Genomic DNA, 25913 nt, shown 5'->3' on the forward strand with positions numbered 1-25913 from the left:
ACAAACAAAAAGAACACTGCCTATTGCACAAGAGATGCCCCCTTCAATCTTGTGGGGCCCTGCAACATATAGGATTTAATGGTTTGTGGGTTGCATGCACTGCCTGATTTCGGCATAAGCTAACTAAGCTACAGCTTAGGGCCTCAAAAATAGAAATAAATGAATGCATTTTAAGTTTTAAAATTGGATGATAAGTAAAGATTTGGGGGAAAAAAAAATAAGAGTCTCTATAAATATGGACATTTATGTTCAGATATGACCCGAAGCATCATGTGCATCGAAAGTGACAAACATAGCAGCTTAACATTTGGAGAGATCATCAATGACTTTGCTCTCCAAAAATCATGAACAAAAAAAATGCTTTCTAGCAGCAATCCAAGCTGCCGTTCCTTATTTTTTTTTTTCAATTTGTTTGATTTCGTTTTTCCCCTTTAATATGCATCAATACAATCCACACAATGGATTGGCAAAAATGTGGCTCGGCGGTTCACTAAATGGCTGTCAGTGCAGCAGAAGAGGACCAAAGATGCAAAGTTTTGTGGGGAAGATCATGTGACCACTAGATACAATTGGTGCACGGCTAGAGAGAGGGCAGGGCTCAAAAAGGGGTGTGCTAGAGCCTGTTTCAGAAGACGAAGGGGATGTGACTTTGTAAATGGTTGCTATAGAAACAAAAAATGCTTGTTACATTATAATACCTTTAAAAATTTCATTCAGAGTTGTTTTTAACAAAAAAAAATACATGTAGGATATTGCTTGGTCTGCAGCTTTAATATTCAAATGAATGTGATGTGCAAAAACTGTTCATTTTAGCTTTAAACCGTAATCTTTGCTAGTATAATGCTTGAATTCATTTCAGTTTCAGGTTTATATTTTCAATGGTTCCTTCAGTCAGAATAATAAATATATTTCTAATGTTTGGGGCCTTTTAAACATGACATAGCTGGGCAGGGGTGCACAAACTTTTTGTCTGCGTCCCCGTCTGCTCTCCCCCCCTCTTACCTTTTCTCCAGCGTTTTCTGGTGGACGTCGTGTGACCCCGCTGCGTCATTTGATGCTGCGTTGCCATGGCGAAGCGTCAACAGAAGCCGCCGTAGACAAGGTAAGGGATCCAGCATTTAATTGAAATGTTGTGCGGAAGAGCGTGGGGTCTCTGTAAAACGACGCCCCCTCCCGCCCACAGAAAATGTTGCGCCCCCCAGTTTGCGCACCACTGATTTCGGGCCTCAGAAGGACAAAGTCCAGCCCTGGTTGCAGGTCTAAACCTTTTTCACACGTTAAAGCAGCATCTCCCCGACAGTCAGCACAGGAGACTTACAGTAATAACACTTGGAAACAAGCGCACAAAAGGGTATTTCTCTGATGTCTTCATGGCTTAGAAAGATTATGAAAGGCATGTAAAGATGTAGTATAAGACCACGTCCATAGAAGGACAAGCCGCGCTGAGCCGTGCGGACGCTCTGCGCTGAGCCCCGGCATCCTCAATGAGGATGTCTTTAGAGGGGGCTCACGCGAGCGTCCGCAGGCGTGCTGAGGAGTTGGATTTTTCAGCCGACAGCCAAGCTGTTTTTCAGCGCGCTGTCGGCTGAAAACATCCAATCAGCGCGAAGCAGCGTCAACGTCACGGCGTCGTGACGTCGGCGCCATGACGTTGATGTCGGTGCGTCGCGGGCGATTGGCCCAGTGACGTCACTGCCCCGCCTCCCGATCGCGGACGCTGGCTCGCCTGCATGGGCATGAAATCGTTCATGCTTGATCAGGTAAGCATCAGCGCTGCTCCACGTTATATGGACGCAGCCTGAGGAGGAAGAGTGGAGCGAGTGGGGGTGAAGTTCTTGGCCTTCAATACACCAGCGTGTGGGTTTTGGTTCTGACCGGGACCAAGTGGCTTCAGTACCTCGGCCACTAAACACTGGATTGTAATCTTTCTGGAGCAGGAACTTCTTGCATTTGTACCACAATAGTTAACACCAGCAAAGATGGAGAAAAGTTTTATCATAATATTAAGATCAAATTAAAGGATCCCACTCAGAAACAGAAAACTATGCAACTATCTCAAAGGATATCATAACTTATTTGAAACGTCGCCGCCATTTTGTACTGCTTTTGCATGCGACTCTTTATCTTCAAAATAAACGTTTCTTTCTATGTGATGTGACCAGCGTTGCTGAGTTTTTGGTGCTGGGTTAAACGAAGACAGAGAAATAAGGACATTTTACACCGTGAGTTTCAATACCAGCAGGGGAGTGCGTTTATCTAATTATGTCCAGTGTGTGTAGAATTGGCACACTAGCAAATGTTCATTCCACAATGTGAGATAAGTAGTAGCTTTCACATTAGTTATTTGAAGAATGTAATATACAACGATGCATTAAGAAATGAAAACGCAATGAAAATAGATGGTTTCTTCTGGAATTTGCTTTTCTTTTTATCACGCTTAATTAAGTGACTGTTAAGCACGCTGACAAAATCAAACAATTTGACCCTCTGGAGCATTTTTTTCTTTACAAATGCAACATGTATTTAGACCTTGTATACGTAGTTTAGTTTTTTGTAATGCTCTGCCATCTTAAGCAGTTGCCTAGCAACGCAAGTATAAGGCCCTGGCTGGAGCCAAAAGCCCAACAACATTGCTAAGCAAAGCTTACGAGGTCCTTCTGTGCTGGAGGGCCCACAAAGCATTGCAATAACTACAGTATTCATGTCTTTTTAGTGCTATCACTGCAATGCTAGCACTAAAAGTACATATGAAGTAGTTTTAGGATATAGGCCGTAATAATTTGTGTAATTTAAAGCAGAAATTCCCACTAACCTCGGTACATTTTATTAAAAAAATTATTTTGCTCATCAGATACCATGAAGTTTGCAAAACAAAATGGCCAAAGATTATGTCATCCAATCAAATGAGGGAAACGTCACACTAATGTCATGTTACCCAAGTACTGTACTCGTGGGTCACGTAATTCCCAGTCATATTCAAGTGGCATATCTACTCTGGAGGAACTTCCTTGGTTTAGTAAAGGAAAAATGTTGACGAGAAGTATCACAAATAAAAAACAAAGGTTCGAGTCAATACACAGACCTTAAAAATGTTTATTGAAGAGAGACGCTAACAGAAGTTTTTTTTCCCCTCCACAATAGAGCATTAGTGATTTTTAAGATGACAAAACTACCATAACCTTCTGAATCAAGACAGACGACAGCAGCTTCCCATTCAGAGTTCAGCTCACCGAATGAATCTGTTTACGTACTGTAATAGTTTTTGATAACTCAATTATATGAACACCAAGTACAATAGAGCTCTTCACATGTGGAAAGATAAGGCAGGAACGGATTAAAAAAAAACAAAAAGATAAAGCCACCCCCAAATACAATTACATTCGTTGTCATCTCAAAAAATAGCACATGGCTCACCATAAATCTAATGCAAGTGCGTGGACTTCGTAACTGGCTTCCTCTGCATCTAATACCCAGTTAGTCATACATAGTACTAGAGCCAAAATGTTCTTCATGTGGAAAACAAGGTTATATAACCCACGGTTTTACTGCCACGCGGAATGGAAACAAAATGTGATCTTTCTACAGCGTGTTCTCCACGCAAGTTGCAGGGTCAGCCTGCCATGCCTTCTAAACAAGGAGCAGGCTCCAGGATTACAGATTAAAGCAGCAGTTCAAGCAATATCCTACATGTGTTTTATTTTTATTTATTTTTTAAATAGATCAGTTCTGTGCTATGAGAAAATACTTGTAGCATTTAAAAAAAAAAATGTTTTAAAGATATTTTTAATGTTTTTAATGTAGGAAGCATTTCCAAAGTGACAGTCCCCTTCCCCTTCTGATAGGCTCTGGCTCTTGAGCCCCGCCCTCTCTCTAGCTGTGCACCAATTGTATCTAGTAACTGCCCAGTCAATCATATTCCAGGACTACATTGCCCAAAATGCTGTGCAAGAACTGAATTAAATAGCCCAGAGCAAAGCGATTGATTACAGGAGAACGGATCGATCTGCAGCTTGGCTAATCACTTGTCAGTGTGCAGATTGTATTGATGCACATATTGAATGGGAATATATATATATATATATTTTTTTTTTAAACGACAGCTTGAACTGCAGCTTTAAGAAAAAAGGAGGAAAAAAAAACTGTTAGAAACATTTCCCCCAGATCTTAAAAAAAAAAAAAAAAGGATATGCATGTGTTGCAATAACAGTAATAGCACCAGACAATGGACTACTTCCCTTTAGCATAAATGGAGACAGAGCTTACACTATGAAAGGAGTAGTTACTCCTACTCTTTAATTTTACATTTTTTTTGTTATTTATTTTTACAGGGTGGAAACCGGGGTACACCTGCGCTTGAAGCAGCTATTTTCAACTTTGGGGACCTTTCTGTTTCGTTTCCCAAGATACTTACCGGTGCAGTTACCGGGTTAAAATTTCCTCTGGGAAAACAAAATGGCCGCCACATCTCAGTCCAATAGGAAGCCGCATCATCATCGGTTGCGGCTTGCTAGTGGATATTCATTTTAAATCCCCATTTTAAAAACCAGGAAGTAATACCGGTAACTTCCCCACTATCTCAGGAACAGTGGGGTCCTCAGAGTTGACTAACGGGATTCCGTTTTGGAGGACACCTCACCCTAACTAACCCGTTCCCATCCTTTAAAAAAAAAAACAAAGGCTAATTAGGGTGGATTGTTTTTTCAAGTTACTTGCTGAAAAATGCAACACGTTTTGTGTGTGCGCACTTTCACCCAGTGATACCCTTTTCTTGTCCCAATGGGCACAATACTCGCTGTTCTAATCTGTAGAAGGTATCTGCATCACGCCATACATAACAACAGGGGTAGCCAACACCAGTCCTCAACAGCTACTACCAGGCCAAGTTTTCAGGATATCACTGCTTCAGCACAGGTGGCTCAATCAGTGGCTCAGTCAACGATTCAGTCGTTGAGCCCCCTGTGCTGAAGCAGAGATATCCTGAAAACCTGGCCTGTTTGTGGCCTTTGAGGATTGGAGTTGGCCACCGCTGCCTTACACGATTTGCTTACATTGTAAATTCACCATAGCTTGGGATACTGTAGTGCCGATGGTTATTCTACCACAAACAAGTGGCAATCGCCAAAAAGACCCAGGTACATGCTGGGTCTAGTTTAAGGCAAGTTTAAGGCATTTCTGCATTGACTAATGGCCCATCAGATTAACAGTGGGGGTCCCTGAAAGTCCCATTCAAACTGAATGGGACTGCCAGGGACCCCTGCTGTGTTAATCTGATGGGTCATTAGTCAATGCAGAAATGCCTTAAACTTGCCTTAAACTAGCCAGGTTACACCCAGCACATACCCAGAATGTAACCGGGCTAGTTTAGGGCAAGCTTTAGAATACTCGTTGTCTCGTCTGTACCTGTTAATGGGGCTTGTTTCATAGGTTTCATTGTAGGGGAGTCATGCATTTCCATGCAGCGCTTCCTTGGTAACCAAAAGATTTGGAAGGGTTTTAACATTCTGGGAACACGAAAAAGAAACCAATGTGGTTTCAAAAAGTTCTGCATGCCATCGTTTAATCCAGGGGTGCTCAACTCCAGTTCTGGATTAGCTGTAGGGGGGCCCACCTGGCCAAACCTGGGAGACGGCCAGACCGGTAGTACGTTATGACTTTTAGGATCGGCCCAGTGGCCTGGCCCCTTACAGGAGAAACCAGGTAGGCCCCACCTCCCATCCCCCATGTCAACAAGCCCTCAACCTCTTTCTGCTACACAAGCTGTAAGCACCCTACCCCCTCCCCTCAGTACTGCAAATAAATATCAGGTCACCCTAGCTTGGTAGGGTCTTTCAGAAAAGCAGTAATCCACCACTCAACCAGATGAAACAAGCTGGTCCCGATCTCTTCAACTACCTTTATGTCATTTTCCATTCCTGATCGACTGCGCACCAGAAAACTAAGTTCTCAGGAGAGCATTAAATGACTGCCTAGAAATGCTGGAGACCCCAGAAAAGGAAAAAAAGGAAAAATATCAATACATTCCTCAACAGAATACGGACATGGCCTTAAGGCTCTACCAGACCCCAACAGACAACACTGATTCATACAATATCCAATAGTGGGGCTTTAGTGGTGTTTTCTGCCTTAACCATTTTAGGGCTAAAAAGGGGATTTTAGTGGGGATTTCAGGTTTCTTACCTTCAGTTCCTACAGATTATTACATGGAGAGAGAAAGAGAGAGTGGGAGAAAGAGATAGACAAATAACTTGCTTCCTCCCACACATACTTTCTCCAATTGAGAAACCAGCACACCTAACTCATGCAGCCCAAGCGACAATACCACACCAGAGGCAGATCCCTCTCACCCGCACACATTTTACACTCTGTGAAATGCATTTTATAGAGAGTAGGGACATGCTGATGGTGCAAGGATCAACAAGTTATCCACTGTGAAGCCGACATTTCTACATTGTGTGGCATCTCTCCAAACCGCACAGGAGAGCAGCGTGGCACCATACAGCATAGCTTGGTTATATTCACAATAAAAAGACTGTACGGGAGCAACCACAAGCACACAAAGATACCCTTCATCCAAAGCGTGCATGGCAACAAGGCTGTCCCTCATCCCCATGGAGACCAGACCTTGATTAGTCAAATACTATACTTAATGCGGTGATCACTGTGCTTGAAAAACAGGCATCAACAAGTATAATACCTCTTTACTCATCTTCATTGCAATGTGTCACCCTCGTTTACCTCACACTCACCCTCTTACTATTATGCCATAGTACAAAGAAGTACATAATAATAATAATAATCATCATCTAAAGACACAATAAAGTCCTGCCCAAAAGGAAATCCCAATCTAAGGCGGAGGACCATATTTACAAAGCAGTAACAGTTCAAAAAACATATTTCCGGTCTATTTAAGTTAATGGACCATGAGAGATCTTCTAGCGCGGGAAGCTGGCTTATGGAATAGGACTGTTTACTAAATATGTCCCTTTATGTCTACGGCACAGAAAATATGTCCATAGTGAGTGGCACACCGCAACACATTACAGTAAGTGAAACATAGGAGGAAGTGACTTATTTACGGCTACAAGAAGCCTACAAAAGTATTCAAAACAGACTCTCCCACATCACTCTGAAAGTACTGTACAAGCCATGGGAAGGTTTTTACCAGTGAGTCAACAACAGCTATTCTCCACTAATCTTAAAAGGTAATGATCTCACATTGTGTTGGACTCCTCTCACCATTGCTTCACATCGCTTTATTTTTCTGCATCTTGATAACAGTGAGAGAACTTCAAGAAGGGTCAACTGGATGGCTCCAAGACCTTTATTCAATTTAAATCATGCCTGCACGGTCATGCACTTATAATTATGGTTTGCTGATACGTTTAATTTGAAATGCCATTTTTCACTCGCTTTGTACTTCAGGGATAAATTATCCAATCCAGATGAGGCCGGGCAAACTCTGTCTATCTAGCTGACATTTAACCTTAAAGACACAAGCTTCAGATAATCGTAGATGTGCACACAACTTGTACGATCCTGAGAAAGGGGAAATGTACAGATGTCGTTGGGTTTCAGAAAAGAACATTTAAAAACTCAGCTCTTCGCATGCACTGTATGTGATACCTATTTAAACTACACTCAATAATGTTTTTAAATTTAAAAAAATAAATAAAAAATAATGTGGGACAAAAAGGCAGGAATCTACTTCCAGTTACAATTCCGGCCCTATTCCTAATCATTTCTTAATCCTACATTAAGACTCGTGGTTCTGCTACAACTCCGTTCCTCCATCTTCCCCCACAAAAATAGCCCTGCTTGCATGTATGTATGCATGTATGCATGTATGTATGCATGTATATCTTTATTTGTATAGCGCCATCCATATAGATGGCGCATCACAGCAATAATACACACACACACACACACACACATATATATATATATATATAATATATATATACACACACACACACACACACACACACACACACACGTAGAGGTATCAGTACCGTGTTAACCGAGCTTCAATAATCAAAAAATAAATAAACGATACCATTCTGTGGCTAACGAAATGCTTTTATTTGTGCGTGTAGCAAGGGATTCTGGGAATTGCTGCAGTGTAAATGCTGTGTGCTAATGGTGAAAGGCGGGGTTGCAGACCTGCCTAAGACATGCAGATGAGCATACAGTTGTATTTACATTTGCATAGATATATATATATATCTATATAGATATATATATATATATATATATATAGATATATATACACACAAACACACACACACACACACACACACACACACACACACACACACACACACACACACACACACACACACACATAGTGAAATCCATCAGTACCTTTTTTATCTTCATAGTGAATGCTTTAAGGAAAGCCTAGTTATTAATTCAGTGATCACTGCAATTTGGAATCACTACAGCAATGTATCACTCCTAAAAGTTTATGGAAAACAATTTGTGCTTTGGGGCGGTAAAATACTAGACAAACGCAGACTTTCTGTAGGTATGTGCTTCTTACTCCTGTGTGCAGTGGAGCTTTGGGTGTCTGGAATGACTAAGTGCTCTGCATGGAAAGGCACGTGTGGCATGCCTCAGTACTTACACTCACTGCATTGGGACTCTAATAAATGCTGCTCATTATCACAGAGTCTTTCTGATGCCTCAGGGAGAATCAAGTATTATTTTCACCCTCCCTGATAAAAGTTTTCTTATTCCAAATTGTATGGACCTGAAATTATAAATAGAAAATAAAACGTTCTCCACAGCGGGATTGAAACATTTGTCTCCGAGTTACCCATGACCCAGACTTAACATTGCAGCGGTTTCATTAGCTTATATGCTTCACCTGAAACACTCGTCACAAACGTGCTTCTTGGAATAGAGCCACAAACGGAGTCTTCAAGGAAGTATCATTGTCACTGAGGGTTGTTTGTTTTTTTTACTCAAACAAAAGGCAAAAGAGGGCACTAGAACCAAATAATAATACAGCTCAACCCCCTTATAACGCTGTGCTTGGGGTCCAAAGAATCACATCGCGTTATAAGCGGAACGCGTTAGAAATAATGTACAATTGTATGCATTGTACAGTAAAGTATTTAAGATACCAATAATCGTGTTGTAAAGTATTTATAAATATGAAAATTGGGAGCCACGCTTGCATCGCGTTATAAGCGGATTCGCGTTGTAACGGATCGCGTTATAACGGGGTTGAGATGTACATAAAATATACCCCCCAAAAAGCCTATGTATAAACAAGATGTGCACCACGGAATATAAGGATATATGAGAGAGAGAAATATTCCATAGAGGGATATAGAGACCTTCCAAAATAGGGCACATGTTGATATATATTGAAACTATAAACAATAATTTATTTCATTATAGACACAAAAAAAAAACCGTCAAACACTAAAGACATTTGAACAATACCATGTCACGGAGAGCAGAAAAAACCCCTAACAATATCAGTATAAATCATATAGCAAGTGCAGCAGTAAATAGATTATCCATGTGAGGAAGCCAAAGTGGGCCATAATATACATAAGCATACTAATATTAAAGTGCATGGGAGAGAACATACAACCACTCAAAAACCAGCAAAGTGGGCCAAATGGTCCCAAAAAGATGCAAATATAAAGTCGAGTATATACTCTGTATCACCACACTGTCCTCTGGACCGTCCTCCGAAAAAGTGTGCCCACAGTCCCAGATCAATATGTAAGGAGATTGTTTTTATACTAGTCAGATTTATTTAAAAAAAAAAAGGAAATATTCATAAGATTGACCCCATAGCCCTACCATAAGATCGCTTTGGTCCTAGATAGGATTGCACCTTTAGCGTTGCTTGGTAGTAAGAGCAATGCCATTGAAGCAGTTATAATCCCAGCGTCTGTTCTCCTTGTGACCTTGACAAAGTCTCTTATAAAAATATTAGAATGCTAGGAGACCTTTTCCATAAGGGGAAACTACTACGTTTTCAACAGCTCAGACTGAAATACCAAGCACCAGACCTACCCCCTTTCCAATATTTACAGATGAGGCTCTTCCTCAAAGAAATTAGAACTCCCGGAACTCTCTAATTTTGAATTTCTGTGCAAAAAAGCAGAATATAAGAAAGGCCCAATAACGATGATTTATGCAGGGATCGGCAGGAAATACCCCGGACCATAGATATATGGCCAAATGGGCTAATGATTTGGGGATGGACATTGACAGAGAAGACTGGGAAGATATATGGGATAATGCAGCCAAAACCTCCATCTGCACGGTTACAAAAGAAAATATATACAAAATAATCTAACCAATGGTATCTTACACCAAAGAGACTGAAGCAAATCTTCCCAGAATCCTCTGATCAATGTTGCAGGGTTTACGGAAAGGTGGGCGATATGGTCCATATATGCTGGGATTGCCCGGCAATCCAAATATATGTGGGGATCGATACAGGGAATTATCAGGGAGTCAACGGGTCTAACAATCCCCCTTGACCCTCTGGTTTACCTGTAAACCAAAACAATAGAGGAAGTAAACTTCCCGATCAAACGCCTGATCTCACATATTCTGACGGCCGCCAAGTGCGCAGTAGCAGCAGCCTGGAAGAGTCCACCACCTCTTTCCAAGTCAATGGTGACAAATAGAATAGGCGAAGTGATGCTGATGGAAAGGCTCTCAGCCTTCCTTAGGCATTCAACCGAAAAATTCGATAACATTTGGGACCCCTTGCTGGAAAACTAGATAGCTTCGGGTTAAGCGTTTTGAGGAGGAGTTAGATAGAGTTTAAGAAGACCAAAAGTCTCACACAGGTTTAGGTATGGAACATAGTGTGGGAATGGATATAGGGAGCAAGAGGAGGCAGACGCAGGATTGCAAGGTCTGGGTAAGGCCGGAATTAATAAGATGTGAACGGTACACCCCACCCTACCTCCCTCCCCTTTTGTTTTCTACTTTATTTAATTTAATCTATTTATTTTACTATTTTCATTCTATCTTTATACTTTATTTCTATAGGTATAAAATCTGTTGAATTTAATGGGCCCCGCGGTGCCCTTATATAATGCCTGTACTCACAATTGATGGAAATTCAATAAAAACTATTTGTACGACAGAAAGTCTCTGCAGCAAAAACCTGGATTGTTGTATCAATGTCGTAGGGCCTCACTATACCTGCAATATTGTACATATAGAGCAGGGTACACGGTCAGCATTATTACAGAACTTTTTTTAAAGATTGCATTTATTATACAATGACCTGTTTTTTTTTTTTTTTTTTAACAGTATTTTGATAAAGGGCCCAATCTTTCCAGTTAAATTTGCAAGATATTTGAGCTTTGGGAATTTTTGTTTGCCTGACCCTTCTTGTGCTGGAAAATTGGTGGACATCGGAGCTGGAATGTCCGTAGTACCATTTACAGTGTCTCCGTTCTGCCCCCCGAGGTGGGGAATGCAAGAGGAAGAAATTAGAACATCAGAAGACCACCTGAGTGGCAGTCCTTGTATGTTTCCCACCAACATCACGTGACAAGGAAGGCTTGAAACTATTATGTTAACTGGATAACTTCTAGTTTTGGCTGCCTTGGAAAACACTCCACTATTACAAACAGTAGCAACTCTCACGTTGAGATCGCCACTGGCACCTTCTACTATTCCGATCTAAATTACAGCAGATGAAGATGACCAGACTGGGATTTAGAGTGATCTTATTCAATACAAAACTTCATGCAGGGTGGGTTTGCACTATTTAAATGCTGGAGGCACCGGTTACAGAAGACAAGTGACACAGACAAACGTGAAAACTAATTGTAAATTCAGAATCAGAAGCTACGTTATTCCTGTCGAGGCAAAAGAAAGTGATTTCATGTATACATAATGGAAAATGTCAAGAACCAAGTGAGATTTAACAGCTCCAAGAAAGTCGTAATACAGGCAAAGGCGGGAGGAGAGGAAAAGAAGCGGATCGGCCATGTTTCATCAGCACAGCTTGTGATGGGCAGAAAACGGACTGGCGTTTGTAAGCCTATCACATTACTGTAAAAAGAAGACCGCCTGTCGAAAACAAAGGAAGGCATTTTAGAAACGATTCACTCGGCTTTAACCCTTTCTCTACCCTATTGTCCTATCCAACACCACCACAAGTGCTAACAATGTTGAGCTGTTCTGCGAGCGGATCACGTCCAGGCTTAATGACGCCGAAGGTCACATAAGCTATTTGTTTCACTTTTATATAAGAAGAGATAATGGGGGGGGAAAGCAGGGTTGCAGGCCTGCCTGACACATGCAAATGTGCTCACAAGCAATATTTGTATTTGCTGCACACTGTAGGGTGGAGGGCTTTTGTCACTTTTGTACTCACCATAACTTAAATAATGTGTGGTTCAAACCTATTCCAACTTCCCATTGCAAAGTCAGTATAACCAACCTCCGCACGGAAGAGATCCAAAAGGTTGAAACAGCGGTCATGATTAGGTTTTACTCGCTATACACTACTTTAACCCAGGCTGTGCTGGAAAGCAGAGTAATGTGGCAAGCAGAGGCTGATTGACAAAATGTCAAAATGGACATGAAGCAAAAGGTGACACTGTGTGCTCATTTACATGTCATTACCCAGAATCCCTTGCTGCCGTGGAAGCACTGTATGCTAGGAGATAATGGGGGAAAGCAGGGCTTTCAGACCTGCCTGAGACGTGTGAATGTGCTCGCAAGGTATTTGCTGTACTTTTATATGGCAAAGCACGTGCATAATTAGCACAGAGTTAACTCCCAGGAATAAGAGAACCAGACAAAAGGAAGCAATGAAGGAAACCCATGCCATCAAAAGCTCACCCTTTCATTGGTGGCTCGTGAACCAGGAGGTGATGTCACCTACAGTACGGGTGTCTCCCTCCAACCCGGTGGGTTCGCCATTTGAAAACAGCTACTCCTAAAATTGCTTCTGCAATGTTTATATTGTGCAAGTCAATGTGGGTAATGAATCTGCAAGTCACAAGTGCCCTATATAGACAGATCATTAGGTTGAAGGAATTTTTTTATGTCAACAAGAACTGCTTAGCTGGACTGATGCCCCCAATTACAGCTACTAAAAAGTTTCAGGTCACAGGAAACAGTGAACCAGCTTCTCTCTTCACAGAGAGATATGGGATTGGTCTAATAATCATCTGTAGCCTTTCTGTTGTTAAGAGAACTTTTAAAAATGGGGCCCTGTCAATCTGCCCCAGACATCCAATGCTTTTATGCAGCCAACGTGTCACCTCTGTCTAAAATATGTCTTATTTTTTACCTTTACTTTATTTCATATTGAGAAAAGAAAATTGTTGGGAGAATATCAGAAAGAAGTAAACCACGTAGAATAGTATACTCCAAAGATCCAGACTTTCTGGAATATGATATGCTCATTGGTTGAGGAGACGGTAGGAGTTGAGGTTCGGATGGACCCGCTGATATGCCTACTCGCGAAACCCATCGAAGATATCTCTGTCCCTCTTAAAAAACTGGCCTCGTTCATCCTGACTGCGGCTCGCTGCTCAATAGCAGCTAATTGGAAAAAGATTAAACCCCCTTCTAAGCAAATGGTCCTTCGCAAGGTAAGCGAGGTCAAGCTTATGGAATACCTATCGGCGCTCCTGAAACAGAATATAGTACAATATGAGAAAGTTTGGGCACAGTGGCCTTATAATTAAAGAGATTAAAAATGAGATATGGATGCTTCAGTTGGACTCTGCATTAGACCACTGACCCCTCTAAGGGTGAGTTCATGTCTACTCAGGGTCTTTTGACAAGGTGGAGGGGAGGACAACTACACCCCTTCCCTTAGCTCCCCCCGTTCCTATCCCCTCCCTCCCCCCTTCTTCTTCTGTTCTTCTCTCTTCTCCCCCTCTCTCTCTCTGCCTATCCTTTACAGTACTAATATAAGGGGTTTGATCTAAGATCCACCTAAAACTGTTAATTCTCCCGGACGGGATCTACGTAGTAGAATCTAAATGCATAGGAGGTTACAAAATACTAGGGGCAGATCGCCTCTTCTCGATCAATCAACCTTGAGATGCTTCGGGTTGTTCACTTTTAAATGTATATGTTAATTAAGTTTACTGTCTATAAACAACCATGTGATGTGAATGTACCCCTGTCAGAAAACAATAAAAATGTTTGAAATAAAAGAATAGTATTCTCTTGTTGCTTCGTTCTTCTTGGATCTTTCTGCTACTCTTGTTTAAACCAAGACCTGTAGCCTACACAGCTGTAATGATTTGCTAACAAGGAATATTTCAGCTAATTTACATTCACTAAGGTTAAAAAAAAATGCAACCAGGCATGAAGTAGACAGAAAATAAAAGTTGTGTGTTTGATCGTGGGAGACAAATCACTTCAATGTTGTTGTTTTGCCACCAGTGTCCCAACCCTTGTCTTATGGTGTCAGGGAAGCAGCAAACAAGTGGTTAATAGAGATACACAAAAAAGCACAAGGGATTCCACTGCTAACAGAGAGGGGAAAACTACATTCTCACAACCACAATTGCACTTAAAAATGAAAATAATCTTGGTCACATGCACGACGCGCATTGCTCATCTTGCAAATGATTTACAATACAGTCTCCGTACAGTCTGTAACCAAACAAGGCAGTGTTTTAAATTCCAAACACGTGTGGATAACAACTGCATGGAGTCTGTGTGTGTTGGGAGTTATTTTACAGAATGTGCAAATATAAATCACATTTTGTGCTCTGTGATTTTTTTGAAGTGAAACTTCTTTAGCGACACCTACCACATGAGCAAAATTCAGTGGCAGTGAATGGAGCTGGTGAGAAAGAAAGTCAGTGGTGACGGAAGTGACATCACTGCTGGGAGAAGAGGCCATCAGCGACATTCACTGCCACTGAATTTTGCCAGCTTCCAGCAACAGGAGGAACACACACACGAGCCGCCATACACACCCATGAGCCGCCAAGCACCCCCCGCCGAGTGAGCCGCTGAGCACACCCTCTCCCCCCCCTCCCTCCCAGTGAGCCGCCAAGCACGCGCAACCGCCCCCGTGAGCCGCCGAGCACCCCCCGTAAGCCACCGACACACCCTTCCCCCAGAGTGAGCCGCCGAGTACCCCCCGTAAGCCACCGACACACCCTTCCCCCAGAGTGAGCCGCCGAGTACACCCGCTCCCCCCCCCGTGAGCCGCCGAGTACACCCACTCCCCCCCAGTGAGCCGCCGAGTACACCCACTCCCCCCACCTGTGAGCCAAGTCTGTGTCCCCATACCGCCGCCGGAGGGCTGGCACCAGCAGCAGGACACAGCTCTGCCGGGGAAGAGTGAGGGGGGGGTGAGGGGGGGAGGGAGATAGGGTGGCTGGACCCTGAGAATAACACCCACACACAGACTAATAAACACAGACACCCACACAGACTGACACCCACACACACACAGACTGACACCCACACACACACACTGACACACACACAGACTGACTGACACCCACACACACACACTGACTGACACCCACACACACACACTGACTGACACCCACACACACACACTGACTGACACCCACACACACACACTGACTGACACCCACACACACACACACTGACTGACACCCACACACACACACTGACTGACACCCACACACACACACTGACTGACACCCACACACACACACTGACTGACACCCACACACACACACTGACTGACACCCACACACTGACTGACACCCACACACACACTGACTGACACCCACACACACACTGACTGACACCCACACACACACTGGCTGACACCCACACACACACTGGCTGACACCCACACACACACTGACTGACACACACACACACACTGACTGACACACACACACACACACACACAGACTGACACACACACACACAGACTGACACACACACACACAGACTGACACACACACAGACTGACACACACACACACAGACTGACATACACTGACACAGTTACACACTGACACACTTGCACACTTACACACAGACTGACACACACACTGACTAACACACACACGGAATTCAGTTACTATTAATATAGATGTGCAAATAGCTACAACACACGTTCTATGTCAAACTTCTTTGCGTTTTGGCACTGAAATTGTGTTTTGATTAATTAAAAACATCACAAATCAATTATAATTTCTGTGACAAAACAGTGACAAAAGGCAAAGAAGTTTCCCTTAAAATGCGTCTGATCAGCACACACACTTTATTTTTTAAGGACATTCCCACTTCAGAGCCGGACAGAATTTTTAGGAGCCAGCGTTAAGCGTCATGGGGGAGGGAGGCGCTTTCCGACCCCCATCGCCCCCTACCACCACACCCCACCGCTTCCAGAGGCTGTGTCAGTGTCTATGTGCATCTGTGACAAACACACACGCCGACACGGGCACATGCTGACACACTGACACACAGTGACATACACCCACCCACACCATCACAACCACGCACACACACACTGTGGCACCCACACACTTGTGCTCTGTGACGCACACCCGCATCCCCCTGACACACACTTCCACACAGAGACACACACTCCCCAGTGTGATATGAGAGCAGGGGCGGGCAGAGTTCTGGATTGCTTCACCTCACTCCAGCTCCCAAGTCCTAGCGCTCCCCGACCACACACAGTTCCCGCTCCCCACACTGAGCTTTGCAGCAGCGACTGAGCTGTCAGTCACCACCGCAGCCGGTCAGCACGCCCGCAAACAAGCACTGGGTAGTGAAATATATATACATATATAACAAATATAAGAAGCGCCCGCTCCATAGTGTACAACAGTATAAAAAGATTATTTACTAGAGAACACAGACAAATGCTCACTCACAGGGTATACAAATCAGATCACGGCAGCGGTGGGGGGGACATCCGTCTCACACGCAATGTCACCGGATCATGGGAGGTTGAAGATAGATAATAGTAGAGAGATCCTCTTTGCTCTGTCTGAGCCCGGGGTGATGGGCGGATGCTTATTTAATTTTTTATACCCTGCGTTTGGCTCTATTCAATAATATTTTCATACTGTTTTACACTATGGAGCGGGCGCTTCTTATCTTTGTTTTATAGAAATTTGTTTTGACGTGGATCATCTTCTATGGCCGAGTCCATAGAAGGCACGTCCGTGCTGAGCCGTGCGGACGCTCCGCGCTGAGCCCCTGCATCCTCCATCAGGATGTCTTTAGAGGGGGCTCACGCGAGCGTCCGCAGGCGTGCTGAGGCGCTGGAGTTTTCAGCCGACAGCCAAACTGTTTTTCAGAGCGCTGTCGGCTGAAAACATCCAATCAGCGCGGAGCAGCGTCAACGTCACGGCGCCGTTGGTGCGTCGCGGGCGATTGGCCCAGCGACGTCACTTCCCCGCCTCCCTCAGTCTCCCCCCGCCTCCCGATCGCGCCTGCTGGCTCGCCTGCATGGGCATGAAATCGCGCAGATTTCAGCAGGCGGGCCTCAGCGTCAGCGCGCCTCAGCCCTGCTACCCCCTCTATGGCCCCAGCCTAAGAAGCAGCCCAAGACTCCAGATATCTTTTGGGCTTCCATCAAAAAAATGAAACAGTTACTACATTGGCCCTAATCCTGCTCCTATCAATACATCTCACTTGAGTAGTGCTTGTGGCTACATATTGATATACTGTGTTTCAGTGCTGGATATTTTATTAAGAATATCAATTGCTTGCACATGCTATTGAACAGGGTGTGTTTGCTGTTATACATCTCTCAGCAACCATTGGCACTGTGTTCCAACAAGTTTTACTTACACGCATTAGCAATTGGCATAACAGTAGGCATTGTATGCCACTATATGCCACACACTGAGGTCTAATTAGACCATCAATGCTTTTCCAGAAGGTGGTGTAAATATCCTATTTTTCATTAGGAGAGGTCATTTATTAACCCCTCCAGGACTATATGGATATTCTGGGAGCGATTCAGTTCTTCTAATATCAGATGAGGTGCTAGTTTTTGTCACTACACACTATTAGTATCATTCTATGTAGTGTTTTCCAGTATTTCATTTATAGTACTGTTGTGACTGACCATTTGGGGACGATTCACTTATATGTTTTTTTTTTTAGTGTTTTTAATTCTAGTCTGTCTTGTTAGTTCATTCCATCAATTGTATATTCAATAAATGTGATATATTTTGTACCCACTATGAGTGCCCCGTAATGGACTTTCTGCTCATCCTGTCTATTGGGATTTGCACTTCTTTTTCCTTTGTGTGTATATCTTTGTGGCTTCATCTGCAAACTTGGGCTTCTACTGTACAAGAACTCCGTGTGGACTCGCTTATCTATTTTCAAGTTTTAAGGCTTACAAATGCAAGTCCGTTTTATGCCCATCACAATGTTCTGATGAAACATGACCAATCCGTTTTTTTAAACACACTACAGTATTGCACATTCATTATATATTGGTATCAATATAGAGCTTTGTATATATATATATATATATATATATATATATATATATATATATATATATATATATATATACATATTGCAAGATACAAAACCTCTCCACTGACATCTTGAAGTTGGAGAACTGGAGTAGTAGAGATATACAAGTGATAAATCAGGCACTCGCCGTACTTGGAAACATTTTCACATTTATTGTCAACCTTTCAGGTCTCTTGACAAAGGTTCCTTTGAGAACCAATACATTGACATGTTAATAAATTATTTAAACATTTTTACGAGTCCTGTGAGTGCCTCATATTATATATACTAAATATTCATTTTACCCATAGCACCGCCAAACCTGGTTATTTTCTACAGGGATATTTCAATTGGCTTAGAGCAGCGGTGCGCAAATTTGAGGGCGGGAGATTTTGCTGGGGGGCGCGGGCAGTTGCAGAGGCCCCGCGCTCTTCCGCCAGGCATTTAAATTAAATGCCGGGAGATCGCATGAGGCCCCTGCAACTGTTTACTTACCGGGATTCAGCCGGCTGTGTTGCGTCGCCATGGCAACCAAAGTGAAACGCATTGCTCCTCCCATTTGAAGATTGTTGGACCTCGGAGGCCACCGTAGTGAAGCGGTGAGGGGGCGTTCCAACCACTGCCGGACGCTGAAGTAGTGTGCGCTCGAACGGGAATAGGCCCACGGACTTTGCCACAGCCGACGGGGGATTTTTAGTTGTGAGTTTAACCCTTTTCTTTTTTGTGTGCTTTTAATAAATCTTGGACTATATACTCTAACTCTCCCTGTGTTTTACTGACACCTGGGGGAGAGTTCTATTTGGGGCCAGGCAAGAAGAAGCCATACCCAGTGAAGAGCGACGACTGCATTATTTACAAAAGAAATGAACCATCTGATGTGCCTGTACTCACACAGGCCATGTGATATTATGTTATCTATTGATTCTACATCCCTGATCCAATTTCACCCCATGAATGGCATTTACTGTGGTTCTATCGGAACCCTTGTGCAGTACTAAGGTGTTGGGGGAGTCTGGCTATAACATTAACCAGTCCGCCCATAGATCCCATAGTGATTGTTTTCATTTCTATAAGACATTCACTACTTCCATTCTCTCTATGTTTTAACTACACCTTGGGGTGAGTGTTGACTGGTACCAGAGGAGAAGGAGCCACACCGAGCGACTGGCCGAGACCTTAAGATTCATCTGAATAAGGAGAGGAATAACCTGATGTGTCTGTGCTCACACAAGCCTGTGTGAGTATTTATGATATCTATTGATTCTTCATTTGACCTTTCCCCACATGAAGTCCACCACAAGAAGTGCATTAACTGTGGCCCCATAAAGACCCGTGTGCACCATTGAGATGTCGGGTGTCTGGCTATATTGCTAACCAGCCTGCCCTTGAATCGCTAGGTATTTAATTTTACTTTTAAAGACTTCTGTTCACCCGCAATACCCTTGTTTTCTGTTTTTTTCCACCAATCCCCTGTCAGACAAATGGAGAAAGTTCAAGACCACAGTCACTCTACCCAGGAGCGGTCGTCCTACCAAAATCTCTCCAAGAACAAACCAGCAATCATCCAGGAAGTCACAAAGAACCTCAGAGTAACATCCAAGAATCTGCAGACCACTCTCGCCTTGGCTAATGTGCATGTTCATGACTCAACTATCAGAAAAAGACTGAACAAGAAAGGTGTTCATGGAAGGATAGACAGGAGGAAGCCACTGCTCTCCGTCTGGAATCCGTCAAAGAGCACATAGATAATACACAAAGCTTCTGGAACAATGTTATCTGGACAGACGAGTCAAAGGTAGAACTTTTTGGCCTCAATTAAAAATGTTACGTTTGTCGAAAACCAAAACTGCGTTCAAACAGAAGAACCTCATCCCAACTGTCAAGCATGGTGGTGGGAGTGTGATAGTTTGGGGCTGCTTTGCTGCCTCAGGACCTAGTCGGCTTTCCATCATTGACACAACCATGAATTCTACATTGTATCAGAAGATTCTAGAGGAGACTGTCAGGCCATCCGTCTGTGAGCTGAAGCGACAGTGGGTCATGCAGCAAGACAATGATCCTAAACATACAACATATCTACAAAAGAATGGCTGCAGAAGAAATTCTGTGTTTTAGAATGGCCTAATCAAAGTCCAAACCTAACTCCCATCGCAATGTTGTGGTATGACCTGACGTGACCTGTCCATGCAAGAAAGCCCTGAAATGTCACCAAGTTGAAGCAGTTCTGTAAGTAGAAATGGTCCAAAATTCCTCAAAACCATGTGACAGACTGACCAGCAGTTACAGGAAATGATTAGTTGAAGTCATTGCTGCTCAAGGAGGTGCCAACAGATACTGAATCTAAAGTTTCACATACCTTTTCACACAAGGATATTGAATGTTGAACCATTTGTGGATAAATAGATGGTGAAAAAGTATCATGTTTTTATGTCATTTGTTTGATCAGGTTATCTTTATCTATTATTAGGACTTAGATTAAGGTCTATATCTTTTATATATATATATATATATATATATATATATATATATATATATATATATATATACATATATATACAGTACATACACACATATATACACAGGGGTTGACAAATCACCAAAAAATCTACTCGCCACACAAAAAAATCTACTCGCCACACAAAAAAATCTACTCGCCACCTAGTATCAAACGTGTGCTGCTTGGGCCAATATTTACTCGCCCGGGGGTTAAATCCACTCGCCCGGGGCGAGCAAATGTATAGGTTTGTCGAACACTGTATATACATATACACACACGTGTATATATTTATACACATATGCACATTTTATAAATATTTACATATTCATGCACACAAACATACGTTTTCTCATACCCATTGCGTGTCATTAATACATGTATTCCGAGTACCAGTGAATGCAGACATGACATTATGAAACCAACAAAAACCAGCATTTCCGTGCTTTGAGATTTGTAAGAGGAAGTGAAGTCCTCCGGGGTCATTTCCTGCAACAACATTCCATTCATAGGATGGAGCAAAACACAGTGCAGGAATCTTGCATAGAAACCACACATCTCAGTCTCCTCCAGTTTCCTTCTATGGCCTAAATTTACCAACTCTCGATATTGCGGCTATAAAAATGTAGCTTATAAGAAAGTGGGCTCGCATCTATATTTTTTCCCAATTTACCAAGAATGACGTGCTCATAAGAGGGATGTGATATTCAATCTCATTTTGTACACACCAAAAAAAGTGGTAACTGTGTTAAATAACGATCGTGATCAGGGTTAACCCAGAAATCTGAATTAATCAGTGCAAGTGATGCCATTGTGTGGGGGGGCGGGAGGGGGGGATACATCACACTTAACATACAGTATCAACACCCTACAAATAAAACACACAAAGTATAACAGCCTTCAAAGTAACCCTGGTTTGACCAAGACTGTAGCCACTGTTTCTAAGCTGCTAATATATTAATATGCGCTGCGATGTTATTATGTCATTTAACATGTGAATAGGTCCTTTAGCTCTTAATTCTTCATTTGCATATATTTGCACTCTTGTTTGTGATCATCAGGAGGGTTATTGCTGCGTTATTTGAGCATTAAACTTTTAGTAAATACAGTGGTAAAAATAACTCTTTATAACTATTAACACATAGCAATAATATCAATATCAAAATGTAGTAAATCTTAAGCCTATAAATCCTTCTCTCCACTCTGCATTATCATTTGTATTGAGAGAGAGAGAGAGAGAGAGAGAGAGAGAGAGAGAGAGAGATTGCAAGATTTCTATGTTTTAGAGAGAGAGAGAGAGAGAGAGAGAGAGAGAGAAAGATTGTACATTTTCTGTGTTTTAGAGAGAGAGAGAGAGAGAGAGAGAGAGAGAGAGAGAGAGAGAGAGATATTGTACATTTTCTGTGTTTTAGAGAGAGAGAGATTGTACATTTTCTGTGTTTAAGAGAGAGAGAGAGAGAGATTGTACATTTTCTGTGTTTTAGAGAGAGAGAGATTGTACATTTTCTGTGTTTAAGAGAGAGAGAGAGAGAGATTGTACATTTTCTGTGTTTTAGAGAGAGAGAGAGAGAGAGAGAGAGAGATTGTACATTTTCTGTGTTTGAGAGAGAGAGAGATTGTACATTTTCTGTGTTTGAGAGAGAGAGAGAGAGAGAGAGATTGTACATTTTCTGTGTTTGAGAGACAGAGACAGAGACATTGTACATTGTCTATGTTTTAGAGAGAGAGAGAGAGAGAGAGAGAGAGAGAGAGAGAGAGAGAGAAAGAGAGACATTGTACTTTGTCTATGTTTTAGAGAGCGAGAGAGAGAGATTGTACATTGTCTATGTTTTAGAGAAAGAGAGAGAGAGAGATTGCAAGTTTTCTATGTTTTACAATAAAAATGGTACATCCATATTGTTTCCTTTCTAAGGCCGCGCTTATAGTCCAGGCGACGCGACCGTTGCGGCAAAACAAATGTATTGAATCTGTCGCGTGCGCTTATAGTAGGAGGGAGCTTATAGTAGGAGTGAGCTTATAGTAGGAGTGACGCGACGGCGCGGTCGCTGAAAGTTACTTCAATTTGATTTTTCCAGCGACCGCAGCGTGACGTCAGCGTCGCCAGGACTATAAGCGCGGCCTAACCCTCGTTGGTCCTGATGCTGTGTGAAGTCAATGGGTGATCCTGCATGTAAGGCGAGGGGGATAATAATGGGATATCAGTATAGCATCTTGGGAAGTATTTAGCTGCATCATTTAAACCAAACCTCGAGGTGTCACAACACAAATTAATCCATTAGTAGCAGTGCAAATTGTACATCTCGGTATGATTTTATTTTAGAAGAAATATACATGTTATTGTAATAATAATTCAATTATCTCAAAACGTTGCAGACACAATATGTTTCCATTATATAAACTGCATGGAAGATGTTACTTCATTAGAAAATGAACATGCCCTCCCGAGTAAATTTATTATTTTATTTATTTATAAAATATTTTACCAGGAAGTAATACATTGAGAGTTACCTCTCGTTTTCAAGTATGTCCTGGGCACAGAGTTAAGACAAATAATACATGGCTACAAATACAGTTACATAAATGAACAGTGTATACATTATATACAAGACTTTGCGTGCACAGTTAAAGATAATATATGTTATGGGCGTAAGTAACAGTTACAGACCAGATTAAAATGTGAGACAGCCTTAGATTTGAAAGAACTTAAACTGGTGGTGGATGTGAGAGTCTCTGGTAGGTTGTTCCAGTTTTGGGGTGCACGGTAGGAGAAGGAGGAACGTCCGGATACTTTGTTGAGCCTTGGGACCATGAACAGTCTTTTGGAGTCAGATCTCAGATGATAGGTGCTGCATGTGGTAGGGGTGAGGAGCTTGTTCAGGTAGCTGGGTAGCTTGCCCATAAAGAATTTAAATTGGATTTTAGGTACATAGGTTAAAGGACCAGTTCATCCTACTCATTTTTTTTTTTTTTTACAGAGTGGGAACCGGGAAATAAAATTACCCAGGAGGGGAAACAAAATGGCTGCAAAACTCAGGCCAATGAGAAGTTGCAACATCATTGCAACACCATAGCTTCCTATTGGATGGCCATTTAAATCCCCTTTAAAAACAAGAAGTAATAACTTCAATAGCAAGTATCTCAGCAACCAGAGGGTCCCTGGAGCTGAATAAAGTGCAGTTCAGCTGCCGAAGCTTAGGTAGGGAGTGGTGCTCTTTCTTAAATGGTTGCGATTCTTAAATGGTTGAAAACCAATGGTGAGAACTACTACAGCGGCCTCTTCTAACTAAAATTCTATAGACATTTAAGCAACACAACAAAGAGATGTATGTGATCATTACACAGAAAGTGCAGTTCTTTTCCCCCCTACTTCTACATTTGCTTCCCTTTGCACACTATGCCACTCTGGCATGTTTCCATCAAGCGCCCATTCTCCTAGCACAACATCAATATCCACATGTAAAGAAAAACCCCAGCGAGCGTCTTACCTGGTTCCAATTTAATAACCTTAATTGCCGCCAGCTCCCCAGTGTTAACATTGCGAGCCTGAAAAACACAGAAGAGACAACAGGTTTGTGATTTGCCAGGGATCACGTGCACAGAATAACTCAATCTAGCGGTATGGTTGGCGAAACAAAAGCCATCACGGTGCTAATGAATTGAAACGGTGGTCCCGCCTGTTCTAACTATACTTTACATAGTAATATTTTACTATCCTGACTACATACGTTATAATAAAAATAGTCTCAGACAGGTCTGCAACCTTTCCTTTAGCATACAATGCTTCCACTGCAGCCAGGGACTCTGGGTAATTGCATGCAAATGAGCACACAGTGTCACCTTTTGCTCAATAAGCTTATCCCTGCCGTATTATACCGCTTCTTCAGCACAGCCTGGGTTAAAGACATGCATGGTCGGCAAACCTACTCAGAGACAGCTGTTTCGAACTGCTGGGTCTCATCAGTGTGGGGATGGTTCACTCGCTTTGCAATGTGAAGCTGGAATAGGTTTGAACCCCATATTATAGTGAAGTTATTGTGGGCAAAAACTTTTCTACCCACCGTAACTCATATAATGTATACTTTATAATGAAATCCTCCAGGAGGTTTAGGAAACGTTCATGCTGAATTCTCTTCTGGTGGCTTAGAAACAGATTTAAGTGGTTTACAAAAGATGTTTCTTAGCTGCAGTTGGCGTCCCCTTTTTAAAATTCACTGCTTGTATTATGTATCAATAGCTGGTCGCAGCTTTTTGACACTACTATTATGCCACGTGTCAATTTCCCGCTGCGCCGCTTTGCATTGATGAATGAAGGTTCAGAGGGCATCACTTAGGGGTTTGGGGAGTGACTATCGAGGAGTGATCTGGCACATTATTGGAAGTCATTACGTATCAAATCATGTTTCTCCTGTCAATGTTGGGTCACTTTGCTTTGATTAAATCTGCCAGGTGGCATTAGCCTCGGTGCCTGAGAGATCACCATCAAACATCGTAAAAAGGCGTGCAACTTCCAACGCAAACTAAGGCCGCAGTCATGGTGGCGGCGCGGGCGCACGCTACCGTGCACGCCCCCCCAGTGGGCACTCCTGCAGCCCCAGCGATCTGTGCACTTGGCTGCAGGAGATTGGGGAGGCGATCGGAGGCGTGGCGAACGCATCACGAAGCTGTTTCGCCCTCAGTGGCTGAACCAGCTGACGTGATGCTGACGTCACGCCACTGCAGCCCCGAAATGACAAATTGACTTGTCTGGCCAAAATGTAGCAGCGTCAGCGCGCTACATCGCCGCATGGGGCAGCGGGCACTTGAGGAACTGCAATAGTAAAACAGGTAAGCGTTCCGGACGTGCACGTCCACGCTTGCGCCGCCGCCGCCATGAGCGCAGCCTAATACTAGAAGATATTCTGCAGCTTGATACAGCAAATCAAAATACCACGTCTCAGCTTTCTTTCCCCATTATCCCTCAGCAAACAATGCTT

General features: G+C 42.7%; 1 protein-coding gene across 8 annotated transcripts in view; it reads right to left on the bottom strand.

The window, feature by feature from the left end:
* The window catches only part of MAP4K3 (mitogen-activated protein kinase kinase kinase kinase 3), a 264180-nt gene that overhangs the window by 171895 nt on the left and 66372 nt on the right, over window positions 1-25913 (bottom strand). For all 8 annotated transcript variants that reach the window (XM_075596465.1, XM_075596462.1, XM_075596466.1 and 5 more), the window contains exon 2: window positions 24426-24483. In XM_075596465.1, the coding sequence (XP_075452580.1) occupies window positions 24426-24483 (58 nt within the window). The remainder of the gene's footprint in view (window positions 1-24425; window positions 24484-25913) is intronic.

This window comes from Ascaphus truei, chromosome 4 (genome assembly GCF_040206685.1).
Source record: "Ascaphus truei isolate aAscTru1 chromosome 4, aAscTru1.hap1, whole genome shotgun sequence".
Lineage (NCBI taxonomy): Eukaryota > Metazoa > Chordata > Amphibia > Anura > Ascaphidae > Ascaphus > Ascaphus truei.